At 34.7% G+C, this 14382-nt stretch overlaps 1 protein-coding gene across 2 annotated transcripts; it reads right to left on the bottom strand.

The window, feature by feature from the left end:
- Positions 1-1546: 1546 nt before the first annotated feature.
- Positions 1547-13618, bottom strand: kermit (PDZ domain-containing protein GIPC-like protein kermit). Of its 2 annotated transcripts, none has more exons than XM_066390182.1 (6): positions 13377-13618; positions 6648-6904; positions 4225-4321; positions 2752-2885; positions 2145-2393; positions 1547-2079 (listed from the first exon to the last, which is right to left on the bottom strand). In XM_066390182.1, the coding sequence occupies exons 2-6, from the start codon at positions 6885-6887 to the stop codon at positions 1843-1845; spliced, it is 957 nt and encodes a 318-aa protein (XP_066246279.1). In that variant the 5' UTR covers positions 6888-6904; positions 13377-13618; the 3' UTR covers positions 1547-1842. The 2 variants fall into 2 exon arrangements, with proteins under 2 accessions (XP_066246279.1, XP_066246280.1); XM_066390183.1 differs by lacking the exon at positions 13377-13618 and adding an exon at positions 10791-11022.
- Positions 13619-14382: the final 764 nt, after the last annotated feature.

Genomic DNA, 14382 nt, shown 5'->3' with positions numbered 1-14382 from the left:
AAAATATTTTATAATTTTTTTTTCAATTTCATAAAAATAGAACTATTAATGCGCACTTACTGAGTAATTATTTTTAGTTTTGTGAATATTAGGTACTTAATTTTTATGTGATATTACTTGCAAGCCTTATCGCTCCCCGTCCATTATAATTTGTAATATTTTATTATTTAATGTAAATATTATGTCTTTTAATATGTTGGTTTTTAGTCTATAACAGCATAAATCAAATTTATGCAAAAGTAGTTTTTAAAGAAATAAACATGGGTATAATTAGCTAATTCATGATTTTCATTGTAACCAGTAGCGTCCTGCTTTGGTTTCAGTGCTCAATCAGTAGTAAGTCAACAGTAGGTCACAAAGTGTTAGGACCCAGCAGTTTCCCAAAATGATTTTCCTGTTTACTCTTCTTTTAGTCCTGATCCCTACCCTGAAACTGCTCCCCGCACGTCACTGCTTTTATTGTGTTTAATGCAAATTGTTCAAGCCATACAAGGTGATTTTTCAGCTCACCGACACAGTGAGGCAGATGAAAGGTGAGATCATTTTAAGAAAAAAACTTCATATAGGCATATGTCCGATTTCGATTATTTAAGGATTTAGAAGACTTTAAAGTGTTCTGGGTATTACCTATTTATTACTAAAAATTAAACAAATGAAACAGAAAAGAAAAATGTCACAGCAGTTGCTCTCAAAATGTCCTTCTTGTGCAAGAATACATGCTTCACAATGACGAAGCAGTGATTTTTTCACCTGAATCAACATATCTGAACGATTTCTTATATCAGCAGCAGCCATCTGTATTCTATCTAACAATTGCTTTCTTGTTTTAATGATTTCTTGGTACACAATTTGTTTCATATGACTTCATAAATAGAAATCCAAAGGATTTAAGTCAGGAAATCGTGATGGCCATGAAACTGGACCGGCATTACATTATTATAATTTTTAGTAATAAATAGGTAATATGCAGAAAACTTTGAAGTCCTCTAAGTCTTTAAATAATTGAAATCCGACATATATCTATATGAAGTTTTTTTCTTAAAATGACTTCACCTTTCATCTGCCTCAATGTGTCAGTGAGCTAAAAATCACCTTATAGAGCAGCTTTACAGTTCTCAGTATACATTAGATCACTGACATGTCACAGCTATTAAGATTGATCAATTTTTCAATGGTATAATATATATATAGAGTGTCCTTCACAGAAAGTGTTCATTTGAGGCGAATCAATTTTTTTTTGTAAGTTGAGGACAAGAGAAACCTGCGCTAATGCGTTTTATTGTAAAGTATGAAAAATATGACAGAAAATCCGGCAAAAAACATTTGATCCTTTAGTACTGTTCCGGTGATAAATATAAGATTTTGAGATCATGTCTTTAGGGCTACCCATCCGAAGAGAAAAACCCTCTCACGAGGGAGCTGGCTTTTAATGTGACATGCGTTACGCTACTGGTTTTTATTGTAACACGCGTTACAAGCAAACATCAAAAATAGATATTGGCATTGTACAACAGAGAATTTTTCCATAAATAAAGTCTTTCGGTACTTCAACATACTTTTCTTTATTCCCTAAAGCTAAACCTTAAAAATTACATCCTTAAATATCAAAACTTAATCGTAGTTTATATTACAATAAAACGGTGCTAAGGTCGGATAGTTGACGCTGAATTATCAAAGATTAATGAAATTTACATAGCGAAAAAACACCTGATCAACATCAAGATAACGCAAATAATAGCAAATTATACCTGGTGATTGATAATTATGGCATTGTAGCGGATTTGCCCTCAAAACCTTTGATTTTAATTAGTATGCGAAATATGGGATTCTAATGTTCTTTCATCACTTAATCCTGCTCTGTCGGGCATCCGTCACACATCCCCACAATTCAATTATGATTTCGTCGGTGAACTGGAAAGCAGCCAAATCTGAGTCGTCAATGGCTTCAGCGAAGTCCATGGAATTGAGCTTTCCCTCACTTATCTCCCATATCTGGGTGGCTAAATCCGAGTCATTTATACCCAAGAAGTTCTCCAATACTCCATTAATTTTCTCTATTCCCAAATCCATCGCGTCATCCTAAGAAGAAAAGCAAAAAAATTACATGAAAGTAAGACAAAAAAATGTATATGATATATGCTTACCTGCTGGTGAATTTCGGCTTTTCCACTGGCTTTAAACCTCAAGGTCTCCTTTCCAGAGCCGTATCCTGCCTTTTTGGGTGCCCTTGTACTGCTTTTAGGTGCAATTTGTCCAAATCCGCTGGTCATTGGTTCGATTAGCCTGATTGTGAAGGTGGAACCCAGAGAGATGTTTTTCAAAGCAGCCGCCACCTCGAAATGTCTTTTTCCCACCATGAGTTGGTTGTTGAGTTTTTCGATGTGGTCACCTACCTAAAAATTATCAGAAACTCGTTAAGAGTAGTTTCATTGCCAAAATTGTGGTTTTACATTTAATTTCGAATTTTTCAACATTTTATTTTTTTTAAGTTTTTTAGATTTTATGTATTTTTTAAATGAAATTTACATAAAAAGTAAAACATTTTTTTTAAATACTTTTATTATATCGCTACTCAAGATGTCTTCACAAAATTCAGGGAGTGAATCTGAGGATAATTTTAAGAAAAAAAGTTTATTCGAACATGGGTCTGTTTTCATTTCTTATCTATAATACATGGCGATATTTTTTTTTTCGTTTTTTCCTAATAAATCCGTTCTAGTATTAAATATTTTTAGGAAAATTATAACTCACTTTTATATGTGGAATATTTGAAATTACGGAACCCTCCTTGATTCTTTTGATAAATGAATAACCCGCCCCATTGTCCGTTATGGTGAGTCCTAAAGATTCTTCACTTTTTTCTAGTTCGACTTCTTTAGGCCTTCCTGAAATATCAATAAGGTGTATAGTATGAGGTAAGTCCTTGGAGCTAAAATACAGACGACGGTGTCAATTCAAAAATTGCAAAATATACAGTGTTCTATATGAAAAAAATGGAGATACCGCGACCCAAATACAGCGAAAATAGTTTTATAAAATTTTGAAATTATGCATTTTTGCTGTTTTAGAGATATTCTCATTTGAGCAGTGTTTGAAGGTCCTTGGCCTTGTCTCAACTTAATTTTCTGACTTTTTTTACTTTTGAAGACTTCAGTTTCTTCTATAAATCTAATTAGTTCAGGTTCTCTATTCAGCTGAGTTTTTGAATTCATGAAAATGTCCAAAAAGCGACTAATTTTTATGATTGTTCCGGAAAATATTAAATTTTAATCACTACGTATTTTCCATTTTCTTTTCCATTTCTTGTAACTTTTCTTTATTATCTAACCCTGAACGGCATTATACAATGTAAACAAGTCGCCTCGGGGTAAACTAAGTCGTTTTCCTCAGTCTATCTCACTCTGCTCGTTTTTTAATGGTGATAAATTGCCCTGTGTCGGAAATAGTCCAGGTCCATCTGTTTCTCACGGTGACGCAGCTCGTGGGAACCCACCCTTTAATATTAATTTTTGGTATGGAATTCAGAGGTACTGAAACGTTATTAAACGAAAAGAGGCGTCGATTTTCCAGGTTCTTGTCCTTTAGATTCTGCTATTTAGCACTTAATCAAAAGTAAAAATGAATGTAAAATCGTCCAAATTTCTTTTTACTCACTGACTTCATTGACTTCACATTCCCGAACCAAATGTAGTATTTTGCTTAATTTCTCCTTTATTTTGTGGCTTTTTATGCCCAATTTCATTCTCTATGTGTCAGCAGTAATGAATTTAGCAACCGGTGGAATGACCGCAAAGTAGATTTGCCTGCAAATTTTGTACTTTTATTACCTTCTTCTGCACAAAAATGCAAAACTTAAATTATTTGCCACAGAAAGTAAATCCCCCGTTAAATTAAACTCTTGTCCTTGTCCCATCGACCTGATACAAAATCTTAAAATGCGTTAATTAGAATGCTTCTTTGACCGATCTAAAGACCGCCCGGTGCTTTAATAACTACAATCCCGTTACAGCACGTTTCGACCTCACAAGAGTCAATGGCTTTAATTTATTTTCTTCCAATGCAGCTTTTACTGTTCCAAAGAAGAAACTCTTCGGAATGCAATTTACGCGCCATAGATACGTTATATTTCCCGCACTGGTGCGCGTTTTTCTGGCAGCAAAAACGGTTACTCAGCTCCAGAAGAGCTAAACTACACAAAAACAAGGAAATTCTTCAGTATCTTACCTTTCCTGTGTGCAAATATAAAGTCTTCTAAACCAATCTGACCTCCTAGGAGCTTTTTCATGTCCGGCTTGAACGTGTTCAGGGTGCAGAATATTATCTAAAATCAACATGACATCATCAATATATTATGATAATGGGCCTTTGTTCATGTTTTATGTAAGAATTCCTTTTATCCAATCGATTAAGACGACAATAGTCATTTATTTCTGAATATTGCCGCATTTGATATGCGAAAAAAGATCTCTTGCGCCTCTTCATTGCAATGTTACATAAGAAGGAAAATAGCAGCAGTATTGTTCTATTCTTGACCTTACAATTCTCGAAATTGCAGGAATAATTTTCAAGCCACGCTCTGAGAGAATTCCTTTAAAACTTGTTTCAGAGACGGTCACGATTTTGCCCTTTGTAAGATCAGGGACAGTTTGGGCACAGTTCAAGAAAAGTGGTGAAGAGCCTGAGGTTGATCTGGGCGACAACGGTGATCACGTGCTACAAGCTACAGTATTAGGTAGTGATTCCAGAGACCTAATTGAGAGATTCCCAACTACTGGTGAATAGCGGACTAATAAAATTTTAAATTAAAATAAAAAATGGTGAACTGTCACCGTTTCCGAGATATTCTGATTCAAGTCAAGAACATCGAGAAAACAAGGAAAATATTGTAACGTTGGGTGAGTTTTCGAAGAAGAAAACACCCCGATTGGACTTTGGTCTTTACAGGCGTCCCAAAAAAATCAGGAATGTTTAGAACATTTTCAAGCATTGGTCGAAATTTTCATATCATTAATACATTTTTGAGACATCTCTGACTGTTAATATTAATTCCAAATTAATGCTCAAATATTGAGAGGTTTGTATTTGAAATGATATCATATTTGATTTTAGATTCTCGACAATCATTAACATTGCATTTTTTTTATAGATGCCATCTTAGATTATCAGAGTTTTGAATACAGCTTTTTTTCTGATTACGATGATATATTACATGTTAAGATCAGCACGGTTAAAGTCAATGAGGCCTTTCAAAGTTCCCTAAAAATATTAATGAAATGGGGAAAGATGTGCCGGCCAACATATGTACAGGGTCATTGGTTATATTTTCACCACCCACCTAGAGGTTTTCCTTTTAATCTAAGAAAAAAAAGTTAATAGAAAAATGGTAAATTTTCGACATAGGATATACTATATGGAAAAGTCATTGAATTTGGCATACAATCCAAAAATGCAATAATATACAGGGTGTTCCATTAAAAAAATATAAGTTTGGCATGCCACACATTTCTCGAACATCCTGTATAATGTATATATATATATATAGAAATAAACTACATATCATTATCTACAATTTTTGTATTTAACTTTTTCTTCTCAGACTAAAAGAAAAACCTCTAGGTGGGTGGTGAAAATATAAACAATGACCCTGTACATATGTCTGGTGACTTACAAAGTCTCCAATACATAGAGAATTTACAAAAAATAGGCCATGTGAGTGATTCAATAACATTTGCTAAAACTTTAACTTCATATCATAGTTTTGAACAAAATTCTCGCCATAAGAGAATTCCGTATAACCATTCACATATAACCGTATGCACACAGTTTAGGAATCCCAATTACCCACTCTCGTTTTTACCGCATATTCATATTAACTAACGTGTTTCACTTTTTAAGATAAGTACCATTTATTCTAGAACCACCGTGTAAGAGTTCTATTTAGCATTGCATATTAGGTAAAAGGTATCAGTTTCGTAAGCTCGGCTGAGATTTCACTGTTCTTCAACAATGGTTGGCTAAGCCTAGAATTATTTATAAAATGCATTGGAATTGTATTGTTTAAAAGTTAATATCTAGTAGTTAAATTTAACCCCCAGGTTAACGAACAAACGGAACCCAGATGCATATCGTATTACATTGTCGGTCAACCATACTTCCTTTTTATCAATGCCATACTGTACGTTTAGTGTAATTAGTTTTTGCTCGCGAGGATGACCAGCAAAAGGCCTATCAATATGTATACAGGCTGTTATTAAAAAGATAATACTATATAAAAAAAACTCGTAAGGGGTTAAGTCTGGAGAGCGTGTAGGCCAATACAAACTGTTTATTTTCGTACCTTAATAATTTCTTTAGCTTGTTTGAAAAATCTTTATATATTCCCTAGATTGTGTCCCCTTTGTGAGCAACATGAGCCTGATCAGTGAAAACTAATACTTTTAGGATACTTTACAGGTTTCAGGTCACTTCAAACCAGACGACGTTATTAATGTTGTTCAGAGAGAAATAATATGTCTAAAAGAGGTAAAATTATTCATTTACTTAATGAAAAATTTCTATACGAAACCAATAACTAACACATTGATTTTTTTCCTTATTTTTATTAAATAAACTTGCAAATTTATATGTGCAACTAGTGAGATACTTACTTCTGATGCTGGCATATCGAAAGCTTCTCCAATTTTCTCGTACAATTCCTTGACATTGGAGAATCCAGAAACGAACGCTGTAGGGCTTCCATGGGCAAGTTGGCAGTAAAACTGGAGGGAATTGGTGACTGGAGGGGCTGAAGCATTTTTGTTATTGGATACCACGTTGTTATTGTCGGGCTCGTGGCCATTTTGAACGTTGGGAGGGGGGATTGCTTTGTTCCGATGTTTTCGGAACATTTTGTTAATTTGCTAATCTGAAATTAGAGAAAAATGCGTCAAAATAATGCTTAGATCAAACCTCAAACTATTTGAATCGGAAAATAGGAGAAAATTATTATTTGTGAATTTTTTAATGCATTTTTGAAACCGTTTTCGAGGAATAAAAGTCCATTTGAAGAGCAGCGAGGGAAAAACGTGGAAAACGGCGACTGTGAAGGAAAACCGAAGAAGAAATATGTCTTTGTTTTTTTTTGCACGCCTAGAGGGCACGCTTGTGCATTTTTCCACAACTCCATTATGATATCTCAAGAACTAGCCCTTCTGAGAACAATTCTACAACGATCGACTTCTGGCTAAATTTTATTCCAAAAATAAAATTATTTCAGTTCTTAGGTTTCTTAATTTCCCTGTTGTTGCTTTCACGCACCTTCCAAGCTTAAATTCTAATTTTTTACTTACTTCTTTTAATTGTCTGTTTTATTTCGTAGTTATTTATATTGAATTTCGGTATACTCTGGTTTGATTGTAATAGTCAGCTGCAACCAGTGGAATGGCCGCAAAACTGATTTGCTTGCAAATGTCCAATTTGTAATTTTATTACTCATTTCATATTAATCGGACCTACTCCTGCGTAAACGCAAAAAATTCAAAACTAAAACTTTTTCTTGTAGAAAATGAATTTTCTATTCAATTAATTTTCCTTGTGAGATTTATATAGTAAAAGTTTCGATGAAGAGAGTTATTGGGGCGCAAACTTGAAAAAGCATTTACTCAAGCTCAAAATTCTTGTTTTTATGTGAAACCAACGATATTGCAACTCAACGATGAAAAATTGATGTTTCAAGGGTACGTACAGAGTGGCCCAAATTCGAGGTGTATCACTGGAATTACGGAAACTATAAAAGATACAGGATAGCTTAAATTGAGGCAAAGTTGGACAATTTACTGTCCAAGAGAACGCCACTTCGAACCGAGGAAAATTCCGAATATATTCAGAAAGAAACGAAATTCTATTATATCATTTTAGTTTTTCCTGACTTTATTTGAAGAGGTGTTTCAAAACAAATGTCACTTCATTATTTTCACTTTTTTTGAGACCCCTTAGCCTATTAGTTTGCATTTATTTACTAAAAATGGATAGTTTTTAATTATTATCATCCCATTTTAAATAATTTAATTAGATTTGGAAGTTAAATCATTCTCAGTATCATTTAAAACATTTTTTTATCCTCGCAAAATGGCACTATGAAGATAACTGAGCATTTCTATTACAAGCTTTATAGATTTTTATCATATCATACTTTTCAATGAAATCATTTTGAATGAAAACATTTTATTCTGCATTAATAATAATTAATATCCACTTTATAATTTACTGGATAGATCTGTTAGAACGACAATTTCATGATCGTTTACTTATTTGAAAAAGGGTCGAAAGAACTCGATCCATAGCTATCTGCTTATCCAAAAATGTTTTTGCTTAATGCTTATAAGTCCTCTCTATTCGCTATACTTTACAAAATCTTATTTTTGTTATTTATTTCATATATTAAAATTGATTGAAAATATCTATTATGTGAGCAGAAGACACTGCAATGAAGACAAGCCTATGGTAAAACAAACAAATTTTTATCATAATTACTACTTTTTCATGGTTATTATATGTCATTGTTCTTAGAGGGGCAAAAGATAACAAAAGACAAGATAAAAATCCAGGTCCGAATCTAAAAAAATTAACTTGATGATGATGGCTTAAAGATGAAACGTCGGATTTCAAATTTCACAACACCATCTTGTAGAAACGAGAAAGTGGTAACAATGAAGGGACATTTGTTTCAAAGTATCTCTTCAAAAAAAGTCAAGACAAACTATAAATGATATATCAAAAATTCGTTTTTTTCTGGATATCTCCGGAAGTATTTTGAATTTTTCCGAGTTCGAAGTACTATTTTCTTGGGCATTAAATTGTGTAACTTTGTCCGAATTTAAGCAAACTCGTATCTCTTATAGCTTTCGACATCCCAGTGCTACACCTCGAATTTGGACTACCCTGTACATGCAGGAATGTTAAAGTAATGTAAGGGATGTAGAAAGTTGATAAATATAGAGAATTTGGTAGTTTCATTTCGGACACTCCTGAAGAATTAGTGCGCGATTCTGAAAGCAAAAACTAACACTTGCGGTCTGTTTTCGTTACTTCTAAACAGTCTTTAATGCTGTTATGAGCCCTAACAAACAAACCGTGGACCGATGACAAATGATTCCTATAATAGAAACGATTATTACTAATTAGCAACAATTTACGTAACACTGGTGACATGACACTGTTTCGTGTTATTGCTCCCGGGATTTGAACCCATAAAAATATGCACTTCGATGTATTAAATTGGGTCGCAAAAGAGTTTTTCAGCAGCTAAAAACCCTAGAAAATTCAAAATTAATTATACACTTTTTTTTAATTAAAATGAAGGATTTCTTCGTGACTGCGGTTAACAGTGATGACTCTTGTTTTACCTTTGATAAAACACCTATTTGGGTATAGAATTTAGACATTGAAACGGAGAGTTCCTTTATAGGAAACCGAGTGAAAGGACCCACATTAAAACAGCCGTTAAGGTTTTATGCGGGTTTGGCCATGGTTAAACAATGGGCAAATTTGCTGGTGGCTTTATTATTCGCCATAGAAATAATGGAAAAAGACGTTTTAACAAGTGTGGTGTGGAATGTAGAATGAATTCCGGTCCAAAAAATCGAAAAAAAACAGTGGTGATGAATAATGCTGTAAGCCGCGCTAGTCCCATGTTTGACCATGAAAGCTACTTTTCATAGTGAGTAATAAGTCCAAACAATGAAAACTGCTGTGGTTATTGTTAAGTGCATTGTGTCTTACAAATAAAAAATAGCTGATGTAAGTTGCATTGCGTCCAGGTCTGAAAGCTCGCCTGTAAGGCTTACAGGGGCATTGTCATTAAAGGGTCGAAATGCGTCTTTGTAGTGAAAAATTACTTTAGGAACAACTTCTGAAGATGGATTATTTTTAGGTTCGAAAGTTCGCCTGTAAGGCTCACAGAGTCATAATGAACTCAAATGTATCTCTTACAAAAACGACTTTGAAAGGGTCTGTTGTAAATTGCACGTGTCACCTGATCAGTCACCCTGAAATGTTATTTTTCAGGAAGAATTAAGCTACATATCAGTCGATTACTACGAAAAACAACACTATTTTGAGGACCTTTTGTGAGTGGAAACCATTTTTGATCATCGACATCCCGGGAACTTTTAAGTGAAATATGCGTCATGTCTTACTCTGCAATACCTCCTTTTGTTTCCGAGATACTGCGGCAGTTCCTGGATACAAACTCGATAAAGCTTCTGGTCCACTATTTTACTATCAATATCTCAAGATCTTTCCAAGAAAGGTCGATTCTACGTTATGGGATAAATTATATCGGTAACAAAATGGTGTTTGATTTCATTGATATTAGTGTCACACTTCAAAGAAAATAACTGTAATGATTGAAATCAAAATTCTGAATTAAGCTATATCATCGTGTTTAAAGCTTATCTAATCCATGGAAAATATTCGGAGCTTTTGACGAGCAATATATATAGAATGAGACAAGTTTAATCTTTAGGTTTGTATATATTCGAGTGTAAGTTGGAATTATGGAAGTGTAAGTGGCTAACTCTGCGGTATTAACATGAACTAATCCGAACTAACCTGAATTAACCCGCACTAGTCTGAACTAACCCTTTGAAGAGTGTCAACATCGTATGAATTACAAGAGAGGCTTCAAATTCCTTAAGCATGAATCAATGTCGCATAATAAATCGCTCGTAGCTTTGAAATACTATACAGGTGCATCATGAAAATCTGAGCATATCGTAGGCACGTCATTACGATTTTCCTTTGACACTCACCTGCGCAGACTGAGAAGAGACTGAAACCCTCACAAACGACCCCTTGGACCCTGATTTAATCCTCACACTCTGATCATCACCCGTGAGTGAAGTTTTAGCACACCTACGCACCAACGGAATACCACTAACAAGTGTTGCAACTTGTTCACGTCACATTTGCTTATCAGCTGTAATCGAACAGGACCGAGATAAAAGGTGTAATAATTTCTATTTTTTTTTCTTAATTGTTTACTCCTAGTAGAGTGGAAAGGTCTGATAACAATATACGAGTGTTTATATGGCTGAGAACCATTCAGTGCTATTAGCTTAATTGAGCTTCCTGCCCTGCCACGGTCGTGTCTTGTGCGTTTACACATTCCAAGGCAGAAATGGTTATGCAATGACCTTGTGGTGGACATATTAAGCACAGAAACATGTTGAGAAATACCAGTGAAATGTCTTTAAAAAAAAACCTTAATGAGTAGGAAAAACGAAAAATCGGATATTCTACAGGGTGTTCTGTATGAAAAAAATCGATTTTAGGCTTTCAAACTAAACGAAAAGAGATTTACACAGTTTTCTTTCAACAAAAGAATTAATCGTATGGAGTGGGTCCTACGGTGAAACCTCGAATTTCCGGGAATCATGTCAAAAAGCATTGAAAGTTGCGCTTTTAATCCTTGTATTCTTCAAATAAGGCTAAGAGAAATGGATATGGGTAAATTCACTCGGCATAGGGATCTAGATAGGCAAATTAAGTCAATTCAAGCACACCGAACAATCCCACTGGAATGGCTTCGAAAACTGTCCCCTAATTCTTAAACCTCATAAGGGTCTTTAGTTATAAAAATTATACGCACCAAAAATGCGCAGTGAAACCTTGAAATACCTTTTCACCGCAATTACCACACCATCTCACACCCCGCAATGGGTTGAGGCGCGACTACCACCATGGTACCTTTAGTTGTCCTGTTGCTTTTCATTGACGAAGTTCGTGCATACCACGACACTACCAGAACAAGCGATTGAGACAATTTAATCCTGGCTCTCCACAAAAATACCAACCTATCCCTTTTTGTTGGGTTTTGGCATTTTTGCTAAAGGTGGCTGTGGAACCATGATGATATCTTGAAACAATTGTGAATCGTAGCAAATATCTCCGAACCAGGTGAAAAATGATGATTGATTGCAATCTCCGAATTGGACGTGAAAAATACAGTGGCTCGAGTTCAAGTCAGTAGCGTAGGTCGCAAATTAAATATTGTGACGACGTTGTAAATTAAATGTATGTTTTTTTATTCTATTTGAGAGCAAGACTTCACACTCAAGCAGAGATGGAATTGGGCACTATTCTCAGTTAAAACTAACTGAGAATAATGTTAATTTTACCTGCCAGGCGGAGAACATAAAAAAGTAATATCAACAAAAGATTGAAAATGCCCGGAATCGCTTAATTGAAAATATCTCGGAAACCGTTCGAGATGCGAGATTTTTTGCAGAATCCCTTTTAATGTAAAATGGTTGAGAGCATCAAAATTTGTAAAAATGTTCAAGTTATCAACGCTAATAAAAAAGCTAAGTAGCGTTATCTCTTAGCTAGCTTCAAACAGATATTTTTAATGAATTGATCGGATCCACGAGCCTCTTTAGGGGCAATTTCAAATCTGTAAATCAAAATGTGCGGGACTTGTTTCTAATTTACAGAATTAAAAATCTTACTTTGACACTATAGAGAGTGAAAAAAGTAACTTTTGTTTAAGACAAGTTCAGGTTAATTCAAGTTAGTCAATCGACCTATTTCTTTATTATATGTATCTCTATATTTGTAACATTGTTTCTGAGACAATGTGTTTTCACATTGTATCTCTTTGTTAGTCTTCAATATCGCGTACTAAATACAAATATAACTATTTCCCTAATATTTATAGAAGTTTCGTCGTCATTGTTGCACTAGTTGCGGAAAATGTCTAATTTTCACTGCAGGTGTGAAAAACTATGACACCTGTTAGGTAACACAGAACACCATCTCAAACATTCAGCATCTGAAATATTATCATATTTCGGAAACTGTACAAATTTACTAGTGGTCGTCCAGAAATTCACCCGTTTTATTGGTTCAAAAGGTCCTTTGACTGATAAAATTCAGTTATCAATCAACTGCTCTGGTATTTTTTTGGAAATTACCATACTCATTTGCTACAGTTTCAATTGATTATGGCGAATTTTGGTTGCATAAGAAGATCTTAAATATATCTTTTTGGAAGCTGCTGATGATGTAACAACTTTACCAAATTTGGGCGTGTCATACAAACCGCATTAGATCTGTGAAGAAATTCTGAGTGTTGTGATTGTAAAAGTCAATTCGTGCGTATTCAAACAAAAAAAACATTTAGAAACTTAAGCGAGTAAGATGCTGTGATGAGGTTTTAGGCGTCATGCTGATGCTGAGATTATAGGTTGGTTCATTGCTGCATGTTGTAGTGGGACGTAAGGCCTACTTAATGTCACAATAGCAAAATGACTATTATTGCACCACACACTCATATATCACAATAATGGACTAAAAGAGGTCAGGGGCGCACGTATTTAAAATAAAATTCTGCTCACCTCTCCTGATAACTGTCAGGGTGAATTTCCAAACTTGCATCAATTGCTGAATTTTTCACACCTTTTTCACTCACGAATACAAACACACATTCACTTACAACACCGCGTGACTATCAACTTATAAACGCGCCCTTAGGCGGTAATGGGTACCTAGTACCAACTGCGGGTACCACCGCAATCGCAGACTTTCGGTTAACTAAACCGAACACCCAGCGAACCGCAGGTTCAGCTTGAGCAGCAGAAATCGAGTTTAATTGGTAAACAGGAAAATCGACGGTGTGTATTTTACAGAGCGCGACAAAAAAGTGACGTCGCTGCTAAGAGAACCATCGAACCGTTTGTGATGAGGAAGAGCGGAATCTTGTTATTCATGGTTTGTTGTGTTTAGTGAGGCAGCGAATGAAATCACTGAAAGCTTTGATGGCGGGTGAGGATTTATTGAGGAACGGAAAATGTTTGCCTATAGCTGAGAGGATTGAGATGTTTCTGTGACTGACTAGTGCTAATTTGGGCTTAATAGTTAAAAATTTAGTTCAAATGGGAGAGCCTAAGTTAATACTGAATTAATGGCTTAAAACTAAACCACTAAATGGGCCAATGGATATTTGGAAATGATGTATGCTGCATCCTAGTGGTGATGACATGATAATGGTGAATGACCTTTCATTATTAATGATATCAATAACATAGATAATTTACTGGACAACCGTGTAAAAGACCGTTAGAGTTAATATAAAGTCGTTAGAGAGATGAGAATTTCATAATTTTTCCATTTAAACACGTTTCTCGTAGCCCTTCGTACAGGGTGTATCATGACGGTTCGAAGATGCAGCAACATAGCAAGAATTTTAATTATTGCAAATAAGGTAAAATTTTATTTAGAAAAAACGCTCTATAATTCGCAGGACTTAATAAAATAATGTTTAAAAATCCTTTCAAAAAGCATAGAAAACGTGTTTCCCTGTATTGTTGAGCACTGAAAGTTAAGAAAAACGAGTTGAATATT

This window comes from Euwallacea similis, chromosome 5 (assembly GCF_039881205.1).
Source record: "Euwallacea similis isolate ESF13 chromosome 5, ESF131.1, whole genome shotgun sequence".
Classification (NCBI taxonomy): Eukaryota; Metazoa; Arthropoda; class Insecta; order Coleoptera; family Curculionidae; genus Euwallacea; species Euwallacea similis.
This window is presented reverse-complemented; position numbering and strand designations above follow the sequence as displayed.

Excerpts from the sequence above, each read along its gene's own strand:
- kermit (XM_066390182.1), bottom strand. The coding sequence starts at position 6,887 with ATGTTCCGAAAACATCGGAACAAAGCAATCCCCCCTCCCAACGTTCAA. Across the intron at positions 2,886-4,224 it reads TATATTTGCACACAGGAAAG|GAAGGCCTAAAGAAGTCGAA; the intron begins GTAAGATACTGA and ends TTGATATTTCAG. Across the intron at positions 2,080-2,144 it reads AAGCCGAAATTCACCAGCAG|GATGACGCGATGGATTTGGG; the intron begins GTAAGCATATAT and ends TTTTCTTCTTAG.